A 27,340-nucleotide genomic window follows, 5' to 3' on the forward strand; every position below is an offset into this window, starting at 1 on the left:
GAAAAATGTCCCTACTTCCTCCAACTAGACTTTACCATGAAATATAATAATACTAAGCCTTGAGAAGACAAATAGTCGACTTGACGTATCACCATTCACATACTCTGCAGGTCCAGGGTTGCCAAAAATAAGATAACTTGTTTAGTTTTCTGTATATTAATCAGATTTTAATAACTGGGGTTCAAATCCCAGCACAATCCTGTCTATTAAAAAAACGTTTTGTGAAATTATTGTAATTTGCTTGGTGTCACCATACTATTAGCATATATGTAATGTGGCTACATTTCACATTTGTGTTCATTTTATACTGCAATCTGAAGACCATTGCTATTATCATTACTCAAATTCGTTTTTTTGTAGAATAAAAAAAAATGCTGCCCAAGATACGCGTACGTGCAGATTTAGAATTGAAATGGCGCCGATTCGGTAAAATGTCCCCAAAACCAGTTTAGTTGTCGTACGAGTGAGGATAGGATATTCCATTATGCTGCATGGAAACCGTCATCAACGTTTCTATATATGGAACTGTAATTACACAAAACAAATTAGGCGCACAGGTTGTTATGACAACGAATTTTAGAGCATGTAAGATACATTTAATATAACATAGAATCTCAATGTACAAATTGAGCCCAACGTTATTCCTTCTGGAGGCTACGTAATTCCGACCGTCTCCCAGATCCTGAAGGCAGCAGTTTGCAGGGCAAGCAGACGAGGAAACAAGTGCAGCAAATTAAAACGCGGTGACGTCTCAAACCAGTTGGATAACATCAACATCATAGTCTGAAGTGCAGTATTTACTCTGCCTAATAGGCCATCAGGAGTTTTTTTTTAAACACTGTTAAAAAAATTCCACATTCCATATGTGCGTGTCCAATGGCATGTGTCACAGGTGCGATTTCTGTTTCCACATGTTAAAAAGGAGTAGCCATAAGTAAGCGCAGCATGTATATGTCTCTCTTTTCTTTATCTTTAGGTATATTTCAGTTGTCAAACATTTATTTTTGAAAACTTCAGTTGAGACACCTGAATGGACCTGTAAGATTGTTTGCTGTGCCTTATCTGCAGCCCAATTTAAATTAAATTAAATTAAATAAGAGGGGGAGCTCACATTTTATATTTAATGACTGCCTTCACTCTGAGACAGGAGCCTTTTTATTTTAATTTTGTTGGCACATTTCAACCACAGATGATGTGACAGTTTAGGAAACTGCTGACTGCAGTTAATAAAAAAAAAAAAAAAAAAAAAAAAGAAAATACAATTTGAAACTCTTATCCTGTCCCTTCTATGAATGAACAGTAACGAGCACAGACCTGAGGTACAAATGTTGTCCAAATCTCCTACTTGGTAAATAAATGCAAAAAAAAGGATGCATTTTGTCATTAGGATTCGTGAACAACAATAAAAACCTTAGAGAAAAAAAATCAGCAGCATGATGGAAAAGTTGCACTGTGCAAACAAAAGGGAAAAACAAAAAACATTTCAATGTTCTACCCAAGCCAAAACGATGCAACATAATGAACATGCTTGGATGAGAAGGATGCGTTGATGTTGAATTCGATAAATCATAAATTGGTTCAAGTTAATTTCATGTTGACAAATTTCAACTTAATGGGCTCACACATAACCGTAATCAACTCATTGCATAACACCATGCTGCTTCTCAATAGAGATTCGGAGGGCCACCCCAAAGCAAATAGTATGAGGAAAAATGTCATTGAATAACACCAATGTCATCACAGATCTATAAGGGTAAACCTGTAACATTACAAGAAAAAAAAAGCCGTTTCGGAGCTTAGGGGAATCATTTTGCAAGCATCATCACAATCTGAGGAGAATCAAGTCAACTTTATGCAACGACAGTCGCATAGTTATAATTGGTTATTTGAGAAATAATAAATTCAAAGTACTACAAGAAAGTGCCGTTCAAAAGATAAAGTAGTGATGAGGGGGAAAAGTTACCATTTTCAGAATAAAGTCCTATCATTACAAGAAAATACATTTCGTATTTTCTCATTTTAAAAAATCGGAAATTAAGATGACTTTGTTCTTATTTTCCTTTTTCCACCCAAGGTTTGCTTGGCCTTAACACTCCTTTGTAGCATCTGCATGAAAAACGAATTTGATGGTAAACAGCCCATACCGTGATGTGAATCATTTCAACTCCATAAAATAAAGATTGCACATTTAGCTGGGAAAATAATTGTGTGCTGCCTGAAAAATGCAAGACCGCTTCTTCTTTCCTTGGAATGCAACTTGGGACGAAGTCGTGGAGATGTTGTCACAACGGGATGTTGAGACAGGAATCTTGTGTATTGTCGTGAAAATAGACCAACACACACACTTGCTCAACGACAGAAAATACTCTTCAAATTCCCTGAAGCTGCTTCCAAGCTCAAATAATTACTAATTGAAACAAAATATATAAGCCAGCTACAATTCCTTAGAACACTTGAGGAAAAAAAAGGTGCAAAATCTAGATTTAAAAACATTGCTTAAAAACATCTTTTTCTACCTTACGTGAACCATTCCCGGAAGGTGAGGTTAACATATTAAGCCCAGAGTCAGTCGTCGGTAGCAACCAAGAGCCACACATGAGGTTCAATCAGGTGGCAGCAGCCCAGAATAATAAACTATGGGAACATCTTTGGCCCGGAATGACCTACTTTTGGTCTCACCGCAACGCGGGGGATTAAAGCTCCATTTTCACTGTCAATGTGAGCACGTGGCCGTCTGCTCTCAGAGAGGCTCTGAAGCTCTACGGGTCGCCGTTTTGTGTCTTTTCTTTTTACACACACACACACACACACACACACACAACGTACAAGGCTCATTTCCACACGCTAAAGGTGCAAATGTATGCAGCCGATGTGGTTTCAATTCATTTGAGATCTTCACTTTCATCAAGAAGCACCTTGACAGTGGACCCACTCAATTCCTCCTCCTCCTCTTCTTCTTCCTCCACCTCTTCCTCCTCAGAAAATCTCAGTTTAATGTTAAGACCCGGTTGGTCTGTCTTACCTGGACAGGGAGAGACAACAAAAAGGCTTGTGACGTCAAAAATTTACTTTGTAATATTTTCTTGATGCCCCCACTCGTCGAAACACGCTGTTCAGATTAATCTTGCATTTTGGGAAAAAGAATTAAGCGATAATAAAGCCACCTGTTTTCAGCCATCCAAGGAGGCGGACATTCTATGCAGCACTGCCCCCTGCTGTCAAACGAAATTAACATCAAACTGACCAAACAGCGAGTTTAGCAATTCAACCCCCAGGGGGTCACTTTGGTGTCAGTTTCAGGAGCATTCAGAGAACCTCGTGACCCATCAGTGCACTGGAAACAGTTTGTAAAATCAGCAATAATATGAACAGTATTTATTGTACGGTACTATAAATCTATTGCATGATTTATTACAATAGAAGTCCTTGGAAGCATAGAACAGTCTAAAAAAAGTCTCCAAGATAAAGAATTAAGATTGAAGAGGACATAACGTGGACAAGATCAACCCCTGGACAATTAATTAATAAATAATCTGGTGAGTGACGTGGGCGTCAGGGGATGAGAGTGTAAAGGTGGCTGGCTGTTAAATTGCTCACCCGTTCGCCAGCCTGAATATGGAGTGATTTAGTATGCGTTGTGGCCATGTGTTATGTGCCTCGGGTTTGCTTACTGGAATTCAATGAAGCAATTGAAAGCGCACCACCAGCGCTGTCTATTCAATTCAATACATTTTAACAAGCAAGCGCAGGCTAGGCGATATTAAAAGTTTATTGAAATTTAATCCGTGCGAAATTTAGAAGCAGAGATTTTGTTTCGGCCGTTTTTTCAAACTCAAATGATTCAAGGGATTAATTTTTTTAGTCTTGGTATTATAAAGAGCTGTGAAGAGGAGCAAACCGAGTCGCACTAACAAGCGCGGCACGCAGTTGGACACAGACAAACTGGCTGGTCTAGTTTTGGGAGATTTTTTTTTCCGTTGCCCTCACCGTGTCCCAGCTGCCTCTCTTTAGGCAGCAGCAGTACGTCTACGTTGCGATGTTCCTCCAGGGCGGCGGCGAGGATGGCGCCCTCGCGGCTGAACAGGAAGACCAAGGGCAAGGCGATGTCGTCGGTGGAGTCGCCGTCGCCGACCATTTGGAAGAGCGGCGTTTCCTCACTATTGCTTCCCTCCTGGTGGTCTAAGAAAGACCACGGGACAAAGCTTACCACTCAAATTCCGGACTTGAGGGAAAATGATTCGAGACTCGAGGCGCTGACGCTCACCGATGAAGATGACTCCTATGGCGCCCGCCGCCTGCAGCCAGCGTGCTTTTGCCGCGAACATGCAGTCGCCACGTAGCGCCAAGGCGACGTGGTCTTTCAGCTCAGCTGGGTTTTCGAGTGGCCTGCAGGCTGTGTAAGGGGAGGCCTTCGCTATGCTGCCCTTCACCTGCCACGCATGAGGATGTAAAAAGTGTTACCATTTAAGAAAAACAATAACAACTACATTCAACCCCCCCCCCCCCATATTACATGTTATGTCTTGTGACTTGTTGTAACTGTCATATGCTTATTTATGTGCTAGGGTCTTTTTTTATCCTGGCCTTAAATTATCCTCAGAAGAGGATAGTTGGAGCGTGTTTTTTTTTTCTTTCCTCTCCCTACCCAGCGTTTTCCTTTCTGAATTCTGACTGTAATTTCCCCATTGAGGGACAAATAAAGGGATATCTTATCTTATTTTCACAATTTTGACTATCATTGCATTTCTGTAAAACTGGACTTTTCTTTTAAAACCATGACAATGTATATTTCATTCCTAATAATTTGTTTAAATACTAAAGTGAGAACACACAAATCAATATGTTGCCTAATTTGAGCATTTTTCCTCTTCTCTGGTCAAAGTTGGAGACGGTCTGGTGCCGCTAAGAGATTATCCTCTGGTGTGGAGTGTACAAATAATCTAAAACACGTCCTATTTAAACAGCGTGTTGCAACGCAGCTATAATTGCGCCATGGGAAAGCTTACGCCATGTTCTCGCTTGGTCAGGTCCATTCCAAACTTGGCAGGGCCTGCCATGAGCACGGTCCTCCCCAGAAAGGGAGGGGAGATAAGCTGCACCGCATGAGGCACCACTTCCTCCTCATCCAGCGTTTGTCTCACCTCCGCCACAAGTTTCATCCGGCAGGCACCTTGGTGCTCCTAAAGAAATGGGAAAAGTCGATTTATGCTTGCGCTTTTCGCGTAAAGTCGTCCTCGGTGTTGTTTTCACAGAACAAAGTAACACGTTGAGTACCCTTCTGATGTCTCCCGTGCTGAACTCATTTAGTGGAGTGAGAGAAATGCCCATGCTTTTTAAGAACTCCACTGGTTCGATGCCACTATCATGAAGAGGTAACTCAATTTCTCTGTCAAAAAAAACAAACAGGCACGACCATGTTAAAAGTCACATGAAAAAGAAAATGCAAAAACAGGCTCCACTTCAAAATGAAAAGTTGTACCTCATAGGTGAGGGGTGGAAAGCACGCCCCACACCCGTCAGGTACTTGTAGCTGTCCCGGATGCTTTTGGCAAATGAAGGGTTGTTCGGGAACAACGTATCCGTGCTCGGGCAGGTGCGCGTGAACAGATCCTCTTTGTGGGCCACAGCATGAGTTTCCTAATGCAATGTGCAAACAGCAAAAAAAAATAAATAAACACGTTTCAACACACACTGCAGTTCCAACACAAACAATAGAAACGAATTTTAAAACGATCCGTTACAGCGCTTGTAAGTTTGTTTAAATTAGCTCTGAACAATTAATCCAATTCAAATGGGAATCGCAATGTAGTACAATGCAAATCACTATGACCTTAATTTTGGAGAAAAAAAACACACCCTCATTTCAATGGGTCAGCTACTCAAAAAAATAATCATTTGTGACGACTCATCTTTTTTCAAGATGAGTCATCATGACAGGTTGCTTATAGATCAAGGTAGCACTTTTTATACTGTTTGTGTGTGTGTGTGTGTTTGTGTTTGTGTGTGTGTGTGTGTGTGTGAGCCCACTGACTGTTTTGTTGCCTTGACAAGATGGCTGCGTGGTGGTTAGAGACACGGGCAGAAGGTGGGCCTCCGTGGTGAAGATGTAGTCGTCAATACTGATGGGCAGCTGCGTCTTCTCGGTGAACAGCAGGTATAAGTATTTGAACATCTCGGCCAGAAAGAATGAGTCCATCCTACGCACGAAATAGAAATATTTTAATTTGTGCGTGCCCGCTCACTGGCAAAGGTTGGTAGAGTACGCAAAAATTGTACCGTTACATTGGAATAATATGACTCAAGTAAAAGTAAAAAGGAGTCTTCCAAATAATGACTTGAGGAGTTGTCAAGAATGAGTCACTTTGACAAATTTGCTTCTCTGGGTTGCCAGGGAGATGTTGTGTGTGGTCATGTGACTGCCGGGTTCATTGGTGAAATGGAGTCAAACGTTGCTCGTGGTTATTTTGGACTGGTGAAACATGCGCCTGGGGCACAAGTCTCTCTGGCAATACAAAACCTGAAGATCAAGCAAGCAATTTTGCTTGGAAGAAAAAAACCTAGCGTGCTCAGTGTAACAGGATAGAAGTAACATTTTTTTTTGATAACCCAATTGACGGTCTTCTAATTTGTACTGTTGACTTGTCAGGCGAAAAACGACTTTTTGTCAAACCACTAAATGGTCATAAGGGGGCAGCAAACGACCATGTTTTTTGGGTCACCTCACCACTGAAACGTATGCATGATGGCACATATGACTATAAATCTGCCTCCATTACGCGTCGGTTCAAGTCATTTTCTGACACAGGGTTAAACATTCCCTTACACCTCATTCACAGCCAGGAAAATCAAAAATGTTTTAATGGTGAAGGTTTTAGGATGGTGACCAGCGCATGTTTAAGAAGAAAAAAAAAAAGTACCTGTCTTCGTGCGTGCCCGTGCGGACGTCTTGCACAGCAGCAAACCCACAAGGCACTCTGGCATAAGCGTTGAGTTTTTCCACGATGGACTGGCCCACTCTGAGGTAGTAGGGATCGCCGGTGGCCTGCAGAAGATCAGTGAATATCAAACGGAAATACAAACGTGTACTTGCATGTTTCATTAAATGTAAAAAAAAATGAAATGAAGTGAAAATGTATTATATTGTATGTTAAATTGAAACTGAACTGTGCTCTATTTGGCATGCATAGCAACACAGGACATTCTGTTTGTTGCTGCCGTTGATGTACTTCACGTTTTAAATATTGTCAATTGTATTTGTGCTTAATTTTGTGATTCTTCGAAACGAAGAAACTCTAACGTGTCTACTTTCAGTCAAGTTGGTCACCTGGTAGAGGTAGTAGGTGCTTTCTGCAAATTCTGGTCTCAGGAGGTGCTGGCCCCAGTGAACTCGGAATTCTGTGGTAAAAGCCTACAGAGAAAGGAATGACAATAACTTAACATTGGTCCAGTTCCATCACTTTGAATCAGAAAAAAATCTGCAGAATGGAATTAGATGCAGCTGCATTAAATTATATTGGTGGGGGAAAAAATGGCACCTGTAAAAATAAAATTGCTGGATGGACCAGCATAAGTCGACTTCGGGTGTCCTGACACAGCGACGTAACAGCTCCAGGCCATCGGTTCACTATTAATGGTGAACCCTGGTATAAAGCACTAAAATGCTGAACTATTGCCTGATTTAATGTTTTATCATTTTGATGATTAAAGCTATTGAAAACCTCGAAGTCGCCGTCTCAAGAAACTTCAATACTACAAAGACAATGATTTTTTTTTTTAAAAACTGAAAATGAATGAAGAAATTAGTTTGATGTTGGTCTGGACGGTGTATAATACAGAAGTTGCACTTCTTTAATAAACCACAACAACAAAAATCTTCCGTATATAATCAATTTGAGAGATGCACCTGCATACCGTCTCACAGATTTTTTTTTTTACCTCTGGAAGAAACTTGTGCTGTTTTGTGACTTGGTACAGCATCTCGTGGGTTTCAATGGCTGGTTTCAGATCTCCTCTCAAGACCTGTGTGAAATGATGAGAACAACAGCTGATAATTTTGACAGCAGGGAAGAGTGACTCTTCCATAAAGACAATGACGAACCTGTAAGCCGGGGAAAAACGCCAGCAGCGAGTCCATCCAGCTCCGCGCGCTCACGGTCGGGTTGTGCATGTGCACGTTAAGCAGCAGGGGAGGCTGACTGATGTACTTCATAATGGCACTATAGTGCTGTTCCGGACACGAACATCATGAAAAAAATTGTGTGCTAAAACTGAAGAGCCATCTACGGGTAAAGAGATGCTTGCACAACAAATTACAACGGAGGACCTACAACGTTAAACCTTTCCAAAAAGACGTCGTCTCCCAGAAGAATGTAGGCCTTCATTAAGTATTCATAGTACGAGTCAATGCCAGCACCGACGCCGCTGTCTGCAAACACACACGGGCACGCAAATTATAATTGATATCAGATCGACAGAGCCGTTTGGAACGGTAAAGCCGATTTGGCTGAAGTGACACGGCGTAAGCCGTCAAATCCATCGTTCGCTTGGGATCGCCATCCTCATGTGCGTGCGCCTTTAAAATGTCGGGCTGGGTCTGGTGAGTGACGTGGGAGTCGGCAAAATGAGGTGAGTGACCACTTCAACTACCCACGGTAAGCTATTAGCTAACATCCATGTGCGACCTTGGTTCTTAAAAGGTCTTAAGACTGACAGCGCTGTATGAGAAATTGTATCTGTAAAGCTAAAGTTGAAAGTGGAGTTTTAAAAGAATGCGCGAGTGAATAGCATCCTTGTCCTCTACAGTGTCTGAAGAAACATGATACGTGTGCAAGCGTGTTTACGTTTCCTCACCGCGTCTGACCCATTCGCCGTTATGGATGTTGATGACAGTCCCCACCAGGTCGCTTCCTTTCTGTCGCCTCTCCCAGAGGACATCCAAAGCTCTCCGGGCATGTTCCTACAAAACAGTTAAGATGTTTGGGGTTATTTTTTTGTAATGACAATGCAATCTGACTGGCCGTACTGTAGCATTCGTGACTTGAATGCATGCCTTTAAGGCGCAGTCGAGTCTTGTGTGTTTTACTTTTCCCATTCAACAAACGGCTAAAAGTGCATTGGTGCCTGTGGCTCTCCTTGCCCACACGTACCGAAGAAAAAAAAATGCTGCTTGTCTAAACCACAAAGCGTTTTGGAGAGGTACCTCAAAGACAGACTCTCCCGACAATCTGCTGAGGGCCGCAAACTCCAGGATCATTGTTCCTGCACAAGCTGTGCACGTGTCCGACTCGGCGCCTGTGCGCGAAAGCGGGTTCTGCACTCCGTAACGCAAATTCACCTAGAAATAAAAGAATTGCCAACAGGTCAACTGACTTTGATTTTCAATTTTGAAGCATACATGTAAACCAGAGCTACGCCTGCTGAAATGTTGCCATTCTGAATGAAGGCAGAAGCCAAAACTCGACCTCGTCCCTCATATGGGACCCGTGAGGTGTCGCGAAAGAAAAAAATAACAGTAATAATTGGGTTCCATTAAAATCTAATGGGTCTCTCCCATTTCATGCTAAGTACTTCCACTTGAAGGACGTAGCTGCAAGGTTCTGCGAGCTAAAAGCAAAGCGGGTGGTTTCTAAGTGTCGTACTTTGGGGTAAGGAAGGCCACTTGAGGTGTTGAAGGCAGGCAGTAACCTATGGCCAAGCTCCGTAGCCATGTTGAGGAGCTCATCTTCATACCACTGCATCCTCCCTCCACGCTGACGGAGCAGGTCAGCCATTACGTGGGCCCCGAGAAGCCCCCTGGAATAATTCAATGAAGTTAGGTGAAGTGCAACTTAATGTGTGCGCGTGTAGTTTTTATTTATTTATTTATTTTTGGTACAGCAAGTATAAGGTTAGCATAGCTACCCCAAAACTCTGATATTGGTCTCAAACACTGATACCACCACGTCACTGTCCAAGCGTACATCCCGCACCGCTTTCCGAACACCATCTTCAAACTCATCCAACTTGTTCAAGACCTGCGCACAAAGACGCAAAGGGGCGGACGTCATGAGCTAAACATATTCTCGGGAGGCTATTGAGATAAGAACAAAGTGGGAAAAAAAGAGGAAGAACTCACCACCAGGGTATCGAGCGTGTCGATCAGTGTAAGTGAAAATCTGGAAAAAGAGGGGTCGGGGGGACAAAGGCTTTAAAAAGGCGGGGCCTGAATTGTTGAGTGACATGGGCTTCAACGACGTTAACGTGTGTGTTGAGTGACTCGGCGGGAGTTGTGGCCAGCTTGTGTATGAATGTTCTTATTGCACGTTTGTTTCCTACTGTGTGTTCAATAAAGAAATTGAAAGTGAATCAGTAGCAACCCAGAGACTCTTTTTTCCTGACTTGACATATTATTTCCACACATAGCGGTTCATGCACACTAGTCCTTGTGGAAAAATGAACCCTGCGAAACTTCGAGACAAAGACTTCGATCTTTTTCGTTTGTTTGTTATGAAATCACTGGAGCCGTTGAAATATAATGTACATACTTCCCCAAGGACTCGTCGATGTCACCTCGGTTAGGCTCCTGGCCTCGTACACGCCCCTTGCAGCTGAGAGGCATCAGCTCATCCGCCGGATAGGCATATTTCTGGATCACAGAACAAAATATGGAACTTTGTGTTTAAATACAGGATGGCCTGAGATGTACAAATTTGCGGAAAGATACTACAGTCAGTGTTCAAATATGCCACCTTTAAGTTGGCAGCCTGCTACACGAGTCGGGCGAATTTTTCACGTTGTATCATCTGGCGACTGATTTTTCTCTGATAAAAAGAACATTACTTCTTTTATTAAAATTTCTCCATTCCCTTTGACAGCTTTGAAACCCTCCATAAGCTTCAGCTGGTCCAAAATTCAGCCGCTCGCATGATCACGCTCACACCATCCATAAACCATATTACACCTGTCCTCCAACATCTCCACTAGCTCCCCATTAAACACCGCATTCAATATAAAATCCTGCTCCTTACATTCAAAGCCATCCATAACCTTGCCTCTCCATACCTGTCTGACCTCATCCATATTGCTACACCTGTCCGCTCTCTTCGCTCTTCCTCCTCAGGTGAAACATGCTGTAATCTATAGCAATACTATAAGAACAGTACATACTTGAAACTTCTACTTACCATGTAACTGCCATAAGCATGATCAAACATCTCAACAATCCGATCCCTATGAAGAGAATTTAGATCAATAAAAGAAGACTTTTGACAATAACTGTTACAGCACACAGTTTCTTACCTGATTGTGTTCTTCTCCTCTGTTGTCATGTGTTGGATTTCTTGACATTTTAACCAGTCAACAAGACCGACGATCAAGAATATTTGAAGCCAACACATTTTCGTTAATTTAGCTGGACACCTGCGGCTATTACATCAGTGGATGTAGACTTTCTCCCTCCTCCGTATTTCCATAATGACGTGTGAGCTGGATCCAGTCATGTTGAGGTCACAACACCTGAACGGAGTTGTTCAGATGGCCGCTATATAAACAAAGGAAGCGATGTAACCTAACTTGACACCCGACACATTTGCCCACAAAACCACAAGCGAAAAACACTGCACGGATGGATGTAAATTAATGATGAAAGCGTCGATTTAAAAAAATGATTTTGGCAGAAAGGCTAACATTCACAAGCCACGTATGTCCATTGCTAGCCAGCTAACAAGTAGCATCCTCCGTCCGTAAGCAATGCTAGCGTGGAAGCTAGCCGTAGCATGAGGAAGTAGAGCGTCAAAATAATACGCTGCTCGCAGTAAAAGAAAGTATGTGTCCTACAGGCGAACAGCCGGGGACACGTCGCCAGGAAACACCCCGGCCATACTGTCCCCCGACGTCCAGCTGCGAACTGTCAAAAGGCATCCAGGAGGCAGTCCTCTGCTATAGGAGGGAACGCCGTTAGCAGATTGTAGTGTTGCTGACGTCACACACTCATTACCATCGGCCAGGCGACATCACATTCTGAATATATATTTATTTTGTTTGCTCCCATTTATTGTAATATTAGAACGTTATTCAATTGTAACATTGAATATTTTGTCAAAACAAAAAGGTGGGGCTCAAATACGCCCTGTGTGGGATTTTGGAAAAATTAATGTGTGAAAAGTGTAGTACATAATGATAAGTATTTGTCCCTTTTTTAAAATCAGGCCTATCCTGGTAAATTTTACTTCGACAAAATAAGAATTTCCAAATGGATTCCAAATTTTCAAATCTTTTTTGTACCATGTTTTTGTATTTGTACGAAGCAATTCCTGAATGAGTTATCTCTACTTTTAATAAAATGTCACTGTGCCTTACATTGTTACAGATTTCTTTGACTACTGTTATTAGTGTGCATACAAATTGTGTTTTCATGGAAATCAGTCTGCCCTATCGCCCCCACCCCCACCCTTTGTGGACTTGTTATCCACAAATAACAAGTCTTGAAGGTCCACCCACACAAATAATAATGCATCTATGAATCAAGGGCAACTTCTCGTGATTGGTCATATGGGATGATATACAGGTAATATTCAAAAAAATTATAAATAATGTAAAATTGTTCTTTTCATTCAAACGACAAAAATACTGTCATATCTAACCCAGTGTTGGACCTGATGATTCAGTAAAGGTGAACATTTCCTCTCGAATCACCATTCGATCAATCAAAGAATCAATGACGTGTTTTGTTTTTGCTTCAGGGAAACTAAAGAAACCCAACCTCACCAATACACAGATGCGTCTGGATGTGTGAGAGTTTGCGTGCGAAGCACTCGCGTTATAGTCGATCGCAGTTGTTGGATGAAGACACTGTCCTGAATTAACCACAAGAGGGTAGGCTTAAACTATTTGTTACTATTTGTTATGATGAGGCAGTTTTGATTAATGCAGAGAAAACATCCCCAGACACACACAAGCTCATATACCATTTGTATGACATCCTGGTATTTGCATTGATTTTTATTATAATTAGTGAATGTAACAAAAGCACATTAACCCTCCAAATACACTAAATAAATGATTATTATTAACAGCCTCAGCTTCCGGCCTCTATTGTGTTGCAGTGTCAATCTAATCTGCCCAGGGGCTTCAGAATCAGTCATGCTGGCCCATTTAATTTAAAACTGTGTTTTAAACCAATCTGATTGCACATTTGTCCCAACAAGGACAGAGGGCTGGCCCTCGTTGACATCATTTTTTCCCATTCTCTGATTTGTCAGTCAAAGTAAAATTTTGTTCCAGCCAAGTTCAAGCAATACATATCTGTAGCAATCTGCACATGAATACATTTAATCAGCATGTCTGGTGGGTACGATCGATATTATTTAAATGTATTCCGTTTCTGTCATGTACAAAAATAATTGAATCTGTACCGCTTCAGATAATAAGCAATGCTCAGTTGCGTGTTGTTAAAATGTGTTTTTGAATATTACCGGTGTTTTCTATAATTGCAACGTGATAGTGGCGCAATGAAGAGATGGATTCTTTCGAGTAGATTCCCACTGAAGGCCACCAAAAGCACTGCCCACCTATGGCATATTAGCAGCGTGACTAGATACAACCTGACTGGGAGTGTCCCGTATCTCATATCGGAGTCGGACTTCTTTGCCAGAACGTGACAAGGTAGGGGGGACACTTTGGGACCGGGACGTCCTGCTGGCTGACCACCTCGACACAGAACGAGTCGACCCTCCTGCCGGGGCCGAAATGCTCACTGACGTCGTAGCGAAGGCCGCAGGCATCCGGGATGGTGAGGGGACTAGTGTGCTTGTGGAGAGCGTTGGCCCCCCACCTCACCTCCACAGGCTCCGTCGCAACGGCCGACGTGTGGATGGGCAGCACCACAAAGGCGTGCTGAAAGTGCTCACCCACGTTGCACTTGATTTGGGTGGACCAGCAGTATTCCCCGAGGTCTCCTGGGAAGAGGGATGATTGATAAAGACCTCTGAATAAGAAAATGCTGCTAGCCCCATAACCCGAACTCCGGACGTCCCGCTAAAAGCACAGTTCGAAACTGAAAACTTACAATGGACCTCCTTTAAAATCCTAGTACAAATGTTTCTTCCAAGGGTCACCAACATTTTTGAAACTGAAAGCTGCTTCTTGCGTACCGATTAATGTAAAAGGAATACCAGTTACCTCAGCGCTAACAAAGTTGCTCAATTAAATAAATAATCTACACGAGTTGTCATTGTACCAGCTGGCTTGTCTACACGAATGCTACGGTTTGGTCATTCACTTCAATGCTGACCTTTAAACTTTATATTTTGCCATTTCCAAATTTGCACCACAGCAATCTTTCCAACAACAACAACAAAAAAAAAGAACACTAATGAAAAAAAAACTCATTGCTTAGTCGTGTCATTTTATTTATTAGCATGACAACAATTTTTTTTTGATGCAGCTCACTGATAAACTCTTTATAAAACGTTTTTGCAGTCATTGAGGGTTACCTGCTACATGGATATCATGTCTACTGCACCCCTTGACCTCCCCATAACTTCAGACTTGGTCTCTAACGTCAGACAGATCTCTAACCTCTATCCCCGCCAAAATGCCCGACAGGCCGCTTACCTTCAGTGGAGTCTTGTATCCGCACACTGCGCTTGTCCAGCAGCTGCGCTTTCCTGGCGTACGTCATCTCAGTGCACTCCATCAAGCAGTCTGTCAACTGTGGCAAGACGCTGGGGAGCGGCCGCAGCAGCGTTTCCTTGCCTGAGCACTCGCTCGCGCGTGAGGCCCAAAGAAACGAGGAGAGCACCCAGAAAGACACCCACCCTGCCAAATATCCCGTCATTATTCCGTCCGCTATCAGACAACTCCCGGGGCCGGGTCACGCTGTCCTCTCGCAGGGTTCGTTGCTTCAATGCAGGATCAATATCTGGCTTAGGAGGAGCGCCGTGTGGACAGGAAAGAGTTGACAACTGAAACACGCAGATGGCAAAGAAACTGAAGATCCTGAAGTGCGGAACATGTGGGGAGCAACTGGCTTCCTGGAGTATGGCGCCAACATTCATTCCTTGGCTATTATCCTTCCCCCCGTGAGATTCCAAGTGTTTGGCAGGCGTGAGATCCAGAAAGCCTGGCACAAAGTTCTATAAATAATCCACCAAGCCTGCACAAACAGGGTGTGAGAAGCTGATTTCGATAGCATTTATTAAGTTACAAATGGCAGCAGGGAATCATGAACTCTGCGAGTGATGTCTATTCAGCATACGTGAAGGTTAAGTTGAGGTGCTATGAATATATAAACGTGCGTAGATAAGAACACTGCAATGGGTCAGAAAAGTTATCATGTGAGGTAACCCTGTAAAAAAAAAAAAAAAGCGAGACGAGAACTAGAACTAATGACCCCCAAAAAAATGTAGCTCGGCACTCGGAATTGTTTAGAGAACAAGAAACAATTAGCGGTTATATGGTCACTGTCCATCAAGAAGCATGAATCTCCAATTTGGCTTTTGTTTATCACCACAGAGACAAATTCAATTCAGCTTGTCGCACGTGAGCAGTGTTAATTTTGTTTTAAAAAAAATTAAAATATCTAAAAGGCTTTCATTGATATAAATATATGGCACTTAGATGGAAAAAATAAATCTGTAAATGTCAAGAATATTATTGCAATTTAAAAAAATATTTAGTGAAGGAGAAATCTTAATCAGAGTGATCTTAAAAAGATCACAACAATTTCAATACATGAAGGCCTTCATTATTGTGCATATTACAACATTTTTTAACATGGTCATATCATTTACAGAATAAAAGTGTTTAGAATTGGGTCTTCCAAATTGAACTGCTGAACTTTTATTTATTTTTTCAAGGTATAAATTATCAGCTATATTATTGCAAAATGAATTAAAAATCACAAGAGGTATTATTGAGGTTAATTACTTTTTATTGCATTTTGGAGAAATACTTTGAAAAAAAAAGGACAAAAGAAGGATATCCTTGCTTTTCATTGGACAGTGCTGATGTACAAAATTTTTTTAAAAAATAACACAGCCAGCTCCCTTGCAGGTTTGCACCGAAAAACAACTAATTTGCTTCTGCATGTAAATTGTGAGATTTTCACTTGATCTAATATAAGAGGAGATATTTTTGAACAGAGACAAGCACAGTCTTTGGCTCTGGGATGTTTGCACATTTTTGGAGGGAACACGCAGTACCGGTGAGCGGCTTGATTTCAAACCGCTGCCCCGACACCGACAAGATTTGACCGAGGATAAAATGTGAGGCAATAAATCCCTAGTGTGTCGAGTGCGTGACTTTATGTGGTCATTTCTAGGAGAGCAATTTTTTTCCCCCAGAACGCCAAAATAATATTGGTATTTGACCATCTGTTTTTTATGTTGCTTGTAGAAACAGGAATGGAGACTTTTGAGGAAGGTTTTCCGAGGTCAGTTTTGTGAGGTTATTTACGCAATGCTGGAATGTATTTCATTGATTTTTTTTTTTACAGTGGATTACTACGGCAGTACATGAAGTTATTATAGAATTCGAAAGTGGAGGAACTGTGATGCGCTATACAGGTGACACACGGTTACTCCTGGGGGGGTTGCAGGGTGGCCTGGCAGCCGCAGCGGCGGGTCAGGTGCATAGAAGTGATGACCACAGTGTTCCACTCGTCCATGTACATGACAGGCACCGCTTCCTGAGTGGTGGGCTGGCAACACGGTGCCTGGACCTACAGCAAAATGAACACGACAGGAGTGTTATAAAGACTGGAATGTTCCAACAAGCACACGGAGAATCACAAAAATCCATCAAGGCTATTGTGAGACAGAGGATGTAAAAAGTCTACACACTCCTGTTCTTCCACCATTAATCTGGCCAACACAACTCAATTAAAAAACTAAAAGGGTTACATTATTTCAATTATCAGCGTTTGAACTATCCAAAAAATAATGAGTGTCTTGGAAAATACCATTATGTAAAAAGAATGTGCTATACATTTAATTTAAAGAAAAAAATAATGTGACTTTGAAATGTAATATTCCCCCACCCCAAAAAAAAGTTGTCGTGATTAACCATCACAGAAATTTTATGCAAATATTAGATCGGCTTACTAAAAAAAATGTTACTCATCTGTGTTAGTATTTTAAAAACAGTTTCATTAGATCCATTTAGAAAATATAATAATTTCAGTATTGAAAAATGTACTGTAGTTACCGGTATATTAATCTGGACATTTTGCAGTGTTAACTGGATTTTTGAAAAATTAAGTTGACCCAAAATCAATTTTTAAAAAACATTTAGGTTGATACATTATGAACATACTAGGTTGATTCTGGATCAAGTCAATTTAAAACAATATGGCGGTTTGGCGGAGCAAGGTAAAAGAATCCTAACAGGGCTGTCTTTGGCAAGCCACGTGTGGTGCCAGACTGCATTCATCTGAGGTTGGGAAGTGTTGAGACTTGCAGGGCTCGAACATTTGTGCTGGCAAAACTCCGACTTATCTATTGTTAGCTGCCTGAGCTTTCAAAACACTCGGAGGGTGGTGGTTGTGGGAGTTAAAAAAAAAAAAGAAAAGAAAAAAAAGAGACAGTCAGGAGGCGGTAAGTCAATCTCATCTGTGGCAAACACACCTGCAAGTCACGTTGGGGGGCGTTGGGCTGGGGCCTGCACGACGCGCTCTGACCGCAGTGCGTGCAGTGCACCAAGGTCACACGTTCGGGATAGATCATCCAATTGTTCCAGCCCAGCTCTGGACAAAAACATGGACACATGAACACAATGAACTAGTTTAACCTCATGCCTCGCACAAAAGAGCTCTCAGAAGACCTACAATTAGAGATTCTTGACATGCATAAGGCTGGGAAGGGTTAAAAAAAGTGTCTCTAAAAGCCTTGATGTCCATCAGTTCACGGTGAGACAAATTGTCTCTAAATGGAAAAAGTTCAGCACTGTTGCGACTTCAACTAGAAGTGGCCGTCCTGTAAAGATGACTGCAAGAGCATAGCGCCGAATGTTGAGAGAGGTCAAGAAGAATCTTAGAGTATCAGCGTGTGGAGAAAAAAAGGGCAGCATACCAACATCAAAACCTCATCCCAACTGTGAAGTATGGTGGAAGCGGTATGATGGTTTGGGGCTGCTTTGCTAACTCATGGCCTGGAGGGATTGCCATCATCGAAGTAAAAATGAATTCCCAAGTTTACCTTGACATTTTGCAGAAGATCCTAAAGCCATCTGTCCATATGAGACCATATAGTTTGTGTGGCATTAGTTCCAGCAGACTGTGTTTGTCTATTGTTGTGACTTAGATGAAAATCGAACACATTTTATGACCAATTCATGCAGAAATACAGGAAATTCCAAGGGGTTCACATACTATTTCTTGTAGCTGTAGATATTGACTTTCTCGATTAGAATCAATACGTGCACAATGTTTATATTAAGGGAAAACCCTGTTTGAAAAAAAACAAAATCATGATCAACAGGAAATAATCCATTCGTAAGTGAGTGTGTACCTGTCATGGAAAACTCTGAGGTCTCGGCACAGCATCCTGAGGTGTCCCGTCCATCATCAGAAGAGGAGCTGGAAGGAACTATGGAAATTGGGAAGAAACTGGGCATCAAAGTTCCTGGGATTCAGGTTGTCAACACAAGCACCAGTTTTACCTGTCACAGCCTTGAGCCGCTCAGCACTTCCTCTCCACTGCTCCCTGGCGCCCTCTGGCAGCCGCGGCTCAGTTTGCAGGTTGAGGGCAGCCAGGAGCTCCTTGCGGATGGACTGCAGGGAGTCACTACGGCATCTGCACTCAAACAGTAATTTAAAAATCGTATGTGTGGAGCAATTTCAGGGGGAACGTCATTCAACCCACCAATACTCGTACATTGAGAATGTCCAAATTGAGTGTCACCCACCTGCTGTTGGAGTCTTCTGGCATCACATCATCTTGCTTGGAAGGCTGCAGGACAAACGCAATCACCACGGAGGAGCACATCAGTGCCATCACGCCGACGACGGCAAAGGACATCTTCAGGTCTTCAGATGGTCGGACGGCGGCGAGCAAAATCGACAAAAGTGGCGGCGGTGGCTTCTTGCAATGGCGGGTGGCGGTAGGAGTGAGCAGACGGGCGGATGCGGCTCAAGGTGTTGGCTGTCGGGGGCCTGGGAAAACTGGCTTTTTATCTTCCTGTAGCCCTGCTTGGCCTTGAGATGCTTTACATTGTTTTTCCTGTCCCTTGGTCTGTGTGAAAGAGAGCATGGAGGATGAGCCAGGACACACAGACACCCAGACAGAGAGGAAGGAATTGATTACCAGGTGGGTAAAAGAAGGTGCAAAGTCACGCACATGCTGTGCAATGCATTTCAAAACTCCAATAAGGCAACATCAAAAGACAAAACTCAAGGCCAGACTGCTACATCGTGTTATGGGGCCCACAAAAGAAAATAAAGTGCGTCCACTTTAGTACTGGACAATTCTACCGATTCAAATCAACTTTGCAATGTAGTAGAAAACAATTTGCAAACTGCAAAGCTGCAATTTGCAACAATAATAACTGTTGGTCAACGGGCTTTAATTGTTACATACATGTACAGTATATTTTATTAAGGTATTAATATATTGTCTGCAAAATCAAATCCTTTTTTGTGTTATCTAACTTGCCCTTTCCAGGTGACACTCAAGGACGAGGTGCTGCTGGTACGCGACACGAATATCTGAATAGCATGAGAGCCAACTAAAACAAACGATGAGGATTGGAAAAGGGGAAAAATTATATATATATATATATATATATACACATATATAAAATGTACAAATGAGTTGCTGCAGTTGATTAAATAAATATAGTAACTATGATAAGTGAGAATTAACCTAGGCATTCACGGGTCAGAGTGGGAGTCAATTCTAAATACTCTTTATAAAGACCATTTGTCATCAAATTATGAATTGGGGATTGATTCATTGCCCAAAGAGGTGGCAACATGCGTCAAGGCATTTGGTCATTGCCACCCTGTAAAACCACGATGCCCACAAGGGGCAGAATAGCCCCATACAGCAGCTATGGCACGCACACAAGAACAAGTGAGCAGAAAAGGAACAAAAAGTGGTTCCTACCTTGCATGAGCATCAGTTGGACGGTCTGCACGAGCAGCCTCAGCCTGATGTCGTCCATGCTCGCTCTCGTCTCGTTTGCAGTTGGGAGCGCAGCCAAATGAAACTTTTGCGAGAGTTTGCCCAGAGAAAGCCTTGTCTGAGCAACAATGCCTCCGCCTCGCACAACTACCGGTATATACCATGAAAACTGTCACCATGGCCGCATCACAAAGCCTCTCACTCCAAAGCCTTTAAAACGGATGATGCCGGCGGTGCATACGCGGCAAAAGCATTTTTTTTCCTTTTTTCCTTTATATTGATCAGGGCAATTTGTTTCACAAAAATTCGAACCCGTGCCAATTTGACGGCACGTCGCATATAATCACCTTATAAAATCACGAATATAAAATAACAACCATTACATTGGGTTGACTTCAGTGGAGTTACGACGCAATTCAGAATGGTGCGGCTCATGCAAAAATGCGACTTGTGATTTTACGTACATATGAATGAACTCGTTCACACTATCAATGTGTCATTTCCTTCACAGACTCAAACTACAGACGATTCGATTTAGAAATATTCTTTTGTCAAAACACATTTCCTGTTTAAACCCGAAAAAAATGTGGACTTATAAACATCAATCTGTTTTCCTTCCCTTTTTTTTTTTTAAAATCTTCCTGTTCGTACCCATTGGCCATCTTAACGACAGATAGCTCTTGTTTTGGCTCGGAGTATGGAGAGATGGGATTCCGCTGCTGCTCAGTGGAAGGGCGATCCATTCCAGCGCGATGCCGAGTCGCAAGCCTATCAGCATCACAACGTACAGTACGCGCTGATAAAAAAATGTATCGACAGTGGTTTTCAAGGTCCCAGTTGAAACGTCATTTTAATAATGTTCTAGTGGCAAATAAAAAAAGCAATACAAAGATGTATGTACAAAATTTGATGTATGTTATTTGGCACCTGGAAGCTTTCTTGTATCAGTCCAGAAAGCACAGATTAGTCAGTCATGGGTCCTGCAAACAAATACGTTCTGATATTGTGCCCTAATTGAAGCGCTGTGCTGACAAAGACGCACAAGAGGTTTGAGACTCTTACTGTTTGTGAGCGCGTATGTGTGCGCGCCAGCCAGCTCAACTGAGGATACCGCCTCGTACGTGTCCGCTGTCGCTCAGCCCGTGCTCGATGAGTTTGATGTCTTCCAAGTCGTCTTTAATGACGCTGATCAGGTGACTCAAACCGTCCTGCTGTTGCTTTAGATGCTAAAGGTGATTTGAGACAAAATAAAACAAAACACTTGGTTAACCTTGAACACCGCTCCCTCAGACGGTTGGAAAACGGAACCGTTTTTTTCCCCCAAGCGCTTACTTGTCTGATTTCTCGGAGGAGATCCGCATCGACGTTGTAGCGCTCCTCCGACCGCACGGCCCCGAAGTGGTTCTGCATGCGGATTTGGGACATCAGCTCGTTCAAGCGACCCTGCCGAACGAAACGCATGTCCAAAATTAAAAAAAAATAAAAAACAGGTGATACATCTTGACTAAGGGAACAGCTTGGTATGTTTGGGAGGAAACAAGTTTAGTCTAGGTTGGACAAGCGAGTTTCTTGCATCCTTTTCACACTGCACTTATTTTTCTTGGTGTTCACTGCGAGGCAAGACGCATGGGCAATGGCGCTCCGCTTGCATGAAAAACCCAACCAGTTCAAGCTTGGCTGTACGCTCACCTTGAACTGCGTGGGAGCGTTGAGTTCCGACTGAATGGTGTCGAGCTGCACCCTGAGGTGCTCCTCATCCACCTGGATGGCGTAGCCGCTCTTCCTCTGGATCTCCTGTTTGATTAGCACCTGCGAAGAACAAAGAGCGGGGCCGTGACGAGAGCGCAGAAAGAGAAAAGACGAGTTTGACGGACGGGACGGCAGCGGCGCAGCGTACCTGCAGCACGCGGTGAGAGAGGTCCATCAGCTTCCTCTTGTATTGGGCGATCTTGGCCACGGTGGTCGCCTGGTTTTTCTGGAGCTCGCTGATGTCGTTGGAGACAATCTGCAAAGTCCACAGAATCGTCAGTAGACCCAAGAATGATCAAGCAGACCGAGATGCTGATGCAATATTAAGGCACGGCATAGTCCGCGCCTCATGTTTGTCCAGTACTCAGATGGGAAGAAACTGAGGAAACGCAAGCATGCACGCTTCTGGGTCTGTGGTGATGTTTGCCGAGAGTTTCTTAAGAGGACCAGAGGCGGGAACGTGGCAAGAAAAGACTCGCTTTATTTATTACTTCCTGCCATCTTGGGGGAACCCACCCAGTCAGAACAATTTGATCAGCTACATTCCGATCACATTACGGTCTATGAGGTCAAATGGCTCAAGAATCATCGGCTCTCTCCACACATGAAAATTTTTGGTCATAAATACTCAAGAAGAGTACCCAAAAAGATTACATTTCAATCGCAATAGTGAGGGGAGGGATTGCAGTGACCATACATTGTTTTTCAAAATGATTGTACCCCTACTCAAAGGTGTTCACTCACATCCACTCTGGTCTGATGCTGTTTCGTCATCTGCTCCTGGATCTGAAGTCGACGAAGCAGCTCTTTAAAGCCCACCATGGGCACTGGGATCAACCTGAGGTGGAGGGGGGGGGGGTGATTTCAGCACTGTGGGTTGTACAGTAAATGAGCACAAACAGCTGCAAAGTTACTCACTTCTCCGGGTCGGGGTTGTCGACCTTCGCCTGCTCCCAGATGATGGGGTCCACCCCTGATGGGGACAAATATTCTCTGTGAGTCATTGTAAAAGCAACTGGCGGAAGGGGGCATGCGCGCGCTCACCTGCTGGCGCGTTTTGGAGAAGCTGCTTGAGCTGCGCGGGTGAGAGCTCGGTGCGCGTGACTGACATGGCCACGCCCAGCTGCATCAGCTGAGCCTTGATGTTGGCCTGCTCCAGGTACGTGAAGAGAGTGGAGGCGGGAATGCGCTTGGATGTGCCGTTCGGGGAGCGCTCCACCACGTAAATGATCACCTCTGTCCTAAGAGACGTCCACAAAGAATTGATATCATCTTAGGTGACCACAAGAGGTACAGAGATTCATCGACAACTAGTCCATTATAAAATGAATTACGAGTCATTTTGAGAATCGGCGAACTGTTTAGACATCTTCAAATTGCAAGACCTTCAGCCTGTGAGTGAGTGTGTGTGTGTGTGGGGGGGGGGGGGGGACGTACTGGTCGCTGGGCAGAGACTTGACGCCGTCCACATTGACACTGAGCGTCTGGTTGCTTCCCAGAACCTTGTGGAGCGACTCCACCAACAGCTGCTGCTGCACTCGCACGTCCGCCTCCTTCTTGTTGAGGACCAAGACCACCAGGCCATCCTCATCCTTGCTGATGGGGACGCAACTGTAGCCCACAGCCTGGCAGGCACAATGGACAGGGAACAGCAATCCCATTGCCAATTCAAATAATCACTTGCAATTTTTTGGGGTTTTTTTTTTTTTTTTGGGTAGAACCATTTTCATGAAACCACAAGATGTCACCCAAAAACTAGCCAAGTTGTAACCGGTGTTGAGGAAGTACAACGTTGACTAGCTATATCATCAGTGCAAATTTTTTTGACTTTTTAATCAGTTGTTCTTTTTAATGTGTTTTTCAATTACTATCGTTAGTAGTCGTAGTTTACTGAATGAATTATTATTTTGCATTAAAGTATGGTAACAATTGTTTTAAAACGTGCGTTTTGTTATCTTCAAATGTGTTTAAAGTCTGTGGGAAGGTTAAAACTATATATTAAAAAAAGATGTACTGTCTTTCTATCGTGTGGATGGGTAAAAAAAAAAACACCAAAGTTATCAGTAAGAGTGGCAACACGCGCTGCAAGAAGGAGAGATACCGACGCTCGTTCCTACCCACTGCTGTCAGGCTGCTGAATAAGAATAACAACAATAATAATAATAATAATTAAATGATGTGAAATACAATTGTAAATGGCACTGCGATTTATCCATTTTGTATTTATATTGCACTTGATTGAACGGTGTTTGTTTTTTCTTCTTTCTTCTTTCTACCCACAATCTTGCTGCTGGAGGCTGTAAATTTCCCCAGTGTGGGACAAATAAAGGATATCTTATCTTAACATAAGATGGCTGCCCTCTGGGTTCAGGCACAAGTCCATTCACATAGAAGTCAATGGCCCCCAAAACATTGCTTTTGTATTAATTGATCTAATTCTCAACAAGCCAATGCTACCTTGAACCTGCAGAAGGGGTTCTCCTGGTTGAAGTCCACGGCGGAGTTATTGTTGCTGAAGTAGCCCTTGCCCGTGCCCCAGTAGGCCTGCAGCTGGTTCCATTTGGCCAGAATGGAGTCTCGCTCGTCCCCCAGCAAGGTGGGCGCCGACAAAGCAGTCACCTGCTGGTACAACTGATTGGGCTGAGCTTGCTGCTGGGCGGGCTGACCAAACAAGCCTCCTGGAAAGACATAAGCAGATCAGCGCTGTTAAATAAAAGTAATAGAAGTGTATTTAAATAAAAAGGCATCACCCAGGAAATCAAAGTGGGTTTTACCATCCTTGTTTTGGCATATTAGGGTGGAGAGAATGGTGAAATATGTGGTCAGCATATCTGCCTCAGTGTTACAGAGGTCAAAGATCATGGCTCACCCTGCTGCTGCTGAGTGGATTGGAGACCAAATCCACCGAAGCCACCCAGACTGGTTGTTCCTAGTCCAGTTCCGAATCCGGTGGTGCCGGCAGCTGTTCCGGTACCAAGGCCAGAAGTGAAACCAAAGCCTTTGTTTTGAGTGTTGCCGAACAAACCTCCTAAGAACACCAAAGAATGCAGAGAACAAATGCTGCAGTCAATGTTCCATTTCAAAACAAAACAGTGAAAACCATACCACACTGAATGCATCACATGTATTTTTTGAAACGCAAGCCACAGGAAGGAAACAGATTTTCTTAAGCGAGAGACTCAACGCAGAAAGAAAACAGGCGGCAGAAACCAAATGAAAACTTCTCTGGCGCCTCCATCCACTTACCCGTGGTGCTTGAAGAAGGCGCAAAGCTAAACGTGGACCCCGGTGCCGCAGCGCTTGTTGTGGTTGTGCCAAAGCCACCAAAAGTGCCTGAGAATCCCCCACCGAAAAAATAATAATAATCATGAATCGGTTATGTATCAGTTACTAATGGCGTTTGATATGTATGGGGAATGAAAAGATGCCCTGAACAAACAAAAACAACACAAGGAATGATATGAATAAGCACGACACCACACAGGCGTGACACACATATGTTTGTCTTCTCCACACGACTCAAATCACTCACAAGGTTTCATCTACCTGTACTAGCCAGGCTATTGCCAAAATTGAAACCAGTGGCAGCGGTGGACGCTGCGCCAAAGCAGCCCGCGTTAAAGCCCACAGCAGTTGCCGCCGGGTTGGCATTTAAGCCAAAACCCCCAAAACTAAACCCACCAGCCGCGGTGCCTCCGGTTCCCAGCCCCCCAAATCCTACGGGCCATCAAAGGTAAGCAGTGAGAGGGAGAGAACGACACGGTCGGGAGTTAAAATGACAAGTGTTAATATAAAGATAAGATAAAGAAGAGAATTGCAGGACAGGAATAACAACATACCCGTATTGGTGGACCCAAAGGAAAATCCTGTAGCGGGTGCAGCAGCGGTGGTTGTCGCCGTGCCGAAACTCGGAGCTGTGAGAGCTAAAACCAAAATGCATTTCCAAATGGTATTAGAACTTTATGATTACAACGGTGTACACAGGCATTTATGAGAAGAAGAGGAGGCTTACTGCCAAATCCAGAGGCAGCTGTGGTGGTGGTCGCGGGGGTGCCAAAGCCAAAAGCTGTCGATGCTGTGGTCTTTGCACCAAACGAACCGAATGTAAACCCAGTTGTACCTTCACAACAAAAAGACATTAAAATATCATAAATAAGTCAAGTTATTTATGTTAAAAGTTTGGCCATTCCACAATGAAACCCATGAAGCATATCTTTCATGCCGTGAGCCACAACAGCAACACAGTTGTTGACAAAGTATATGTTGTTCCACCGATGGCTGCTTTAATAAAAACAACATTGGTTGTGTTTGGAATTATTCAATCATTACCTACACTTTCATCGCTGTTGAGAACCATCACACATTCTCGGTATGGCATTCTCAAATTACATATTATGGGCGAACGTATCATTCGTTATTCACTGAAAACCCGCCTGTGTTTTTGTAAGGACACCAAGGCAATCATATTTGTACAATACAATCATCTTAAAACGATACTGTCTTATTGTAATCTAATTTGTTAATTTTCGTTGTTTAGCTACGTCGAAATCATGCGACAGTAATGACGTGGTGACGGCGCGTCCAAAGTAGAGTCAAAGATTATTTTCTCTTTTTTTTATTTATTGTGAGTTAACTACATATTGTTGTCCCATTCTGAAAATTATTGTGCATCGTTAGAGATTGAGGAGCAGAGAATGACTAAAGAATTCCGAACTGTGACTTCACTTGGGGTTTATCGTTAGCCGGCTATGGAGAAGTGCATCTTGTCATGAGGGTAAACCATGCCTTAGCGTTCCCGAGTGAAACCAGGGCTTAAAAATACCGCTGGAGCACAATCAAAAACAAATCAAAATGAATGAGTAGTTATTGCATTGAGTTTTGTAATAAAACACACTTACTCGCTGTAGGATTTGAAGGCGCTCCACTGCCAAAATTGAACGCCATGATGAACGCCGTCACTGGATTCTTCTTCTTCTCCTTTCTGTCGCTGTACTACTTCTCAACCAACAGGAATGTGTATTACCGCCACCTTTAGGCTAAACTTGGCGTGGAATGAAATAAATTCCTTTAGCACGTTATCAAAAGATTTCCAGTCAGTCACTTATTTTTATGATAAGACGTTTCGTTTTCAAAATATTAGACGTCACAGTGTGGTCATTAACAGAACGACACCACAAACAATGACGTCATAGTATCCTCAGCCAGGATAAATATATCTTTTTAAATGCACCATTCTATTTATGTAACCAATGACATGTCAACATTCTGTGCCTGTGCCCAATACAGCGTCACGGAAAAAGTATGGAAAAATACATGTACGTGCTTGTGCTTCATTACAAACAACACAAGTGCACTGTCAGATGCGGGAAGCCATTTTCAAAGGTCCTCTGGAGATGATTCTGCATTTAAAATAAATCCACAAAGACTGTCAAGAAGAGCATGGACTGTCCTGACTTGTCAGACCTGATGGATGCTCGGAGTGGCAACAGCAA

At 43.0% G+C, this 27,340-nt stretch overlaps 3 protein-coding genes across 8 annotated transcripts; all 3 read right to left on the reverse strand.

Annotated features, from left to right (window-relative positions):
- Positions 1-2,800: 2,800 nt before the first annotated feature.
- On the reverse strand, positions 2,801-15,121 carry si:ch211-282j22.3 (ER degradation-enhancing alpha-mannosidase-like protein 3). 3 transcript variants are annotated; one of them, XM_052050627.1, is made up of 22 exons: positions 14,593-15,121; positions 12,745-13,934; positions 11,278-11,518; positions 11,163-11,208; positions 10,524-10,624; positions 10,115-10,154; positions 9,901-10,013; positions 9,639-9,792; positions 9,200-9,334; positions 8,851-8,956; positions 8,328-8,425; positions 8,099-8,224; positions 7,936-8,019; positions 7,325-7,408; positions 6,918-7,042; positions 6,032-6,197; positions 5,480-5,637; positions 5,275-5,386; positions 5,007-5,180; positions 4,265-4,430; positions 3,988-4,179; positions 2,801-3,022 (listed from the first exon to the last, which is right to left on the reverse strand). In XM_052050627.1, exons 3-22 carry the CDS (start codon positions 11,373-11,375, stop codon positions 2,883-2,885), a joined length of 2,418 nt encoding a protein of 805 aa, XP_051906587.1. In that variant the 5' UTR covers positions 11,376-11,518; positions 12,745-13,934; positions 14,593-15,121; the 3' UTR covers positions 2,801-2,882. The 3 variants fall into 3 exon arrangements, with proteins under 3 accessions (XP_051906587.1, XP_051906588.1, XP_051906589.1); XM_052050628.1 differs by lacking the exons at positions 12,745-13,934; positions 14,593-15,121 and adding an exon at positions 11,815-12,057; XM_052050629.1 differs by lacking the exons at positions 12,745-13,934; positions 14,593-15,121 and having other exon boundaries at positions 11,278-12,059.
- A 1,329-nt stretch (positions 15,122-16,450) lies between these two features.
- On the reverse strand, positions 16,451-19,893 carry LOC127591092 (bone morphogenetic protein 7-like). The gene is made up of 5 exons (XM_052050918.1): positions 18,883-19,893; positions 18,637-18,770; positions 18,486-18,563; positions 17,604-17,722; positions 16,451-16,699 (listed from the first exon to the last, which is right to left on the reverse strand). Exons 1-5 carry the CDS (start codon positions 18,993-18,995, stop codon positions 16,556-16,558), a joined length of 588 nt encoding a protein of 195 aa, XP_051906878.1. The 5' UTR covers positions 18,996-19,893; the 3' UTR covers positions 16,451-16,555.
- A 1,028-nt stretch (positions 19,894-20,921) lies between these two features.
- Positions 20,922-26,871, reverse strand: nup54 (nucleoporin 54). Of its 4 annotated transcripts, XM_052050650.1 has the most exons (16): positions 26,747-26,871; positions 25,861-25,968; positions 25,688-25,771; positions 25,395-25,565; positions 25,095-25,181; positions 24,718-24,876; positions 24,306-24,526; positions 23,286-23,473; positions 22,893-23,089; positions 22,767-22,821; positions 22,593-22,686; positions 21,997-22,104; positions 21,789-21,908; positions 21,432-21,542; positions 21,162-21,325; positions 20,922-21,079 (listed from the first exon to the last, which is right to left on the reverse strand). In XM_052050650.1, the coding sequence occupies exons 1-15, from the start codon at positions 26,790-26,792 to the stop codon at positions 21,197-21,199; spliced, it is 1,878 nt and encodes a 625-aa protein (XP_051906610.1). In that variant the 5' UTR covers positions 26,793-26,871; the 3' UTR covers positions 20,922-21,079; positions 21,162-21,196. The 4 variants fall into 4 exon arrangements, with proteins under 4 accessions (XP_051906610.1, XP_051906609.1, XP_051906612.1 ...); XM_052050649.1 differs by having other exon boundaries at positions 20,922-21,325; XM_052050652.1 differs by lacking the exon at positions 25,395-25,565 and having other exon boundaries at positions 20,922-21,325.
- Between the last annotated feature and the right edge of the window lie 469 nt (positions 26,872-27,340).

Source organism: Hippocampus zosterae, chromosome 18, assembly GCF_025434085.1.
Source record: "Hippocampus zosterae strain Florida chromosome 18, ASM2543408v3, whole genome shotgun sequence".
Classification (NCBI taxonomy): Eukaryota; Metazoa; Chordata; class Actinopteri; order Syngnathiformes; family Syngnathidae; genus Hippocampus; species Hippocampus zosterae.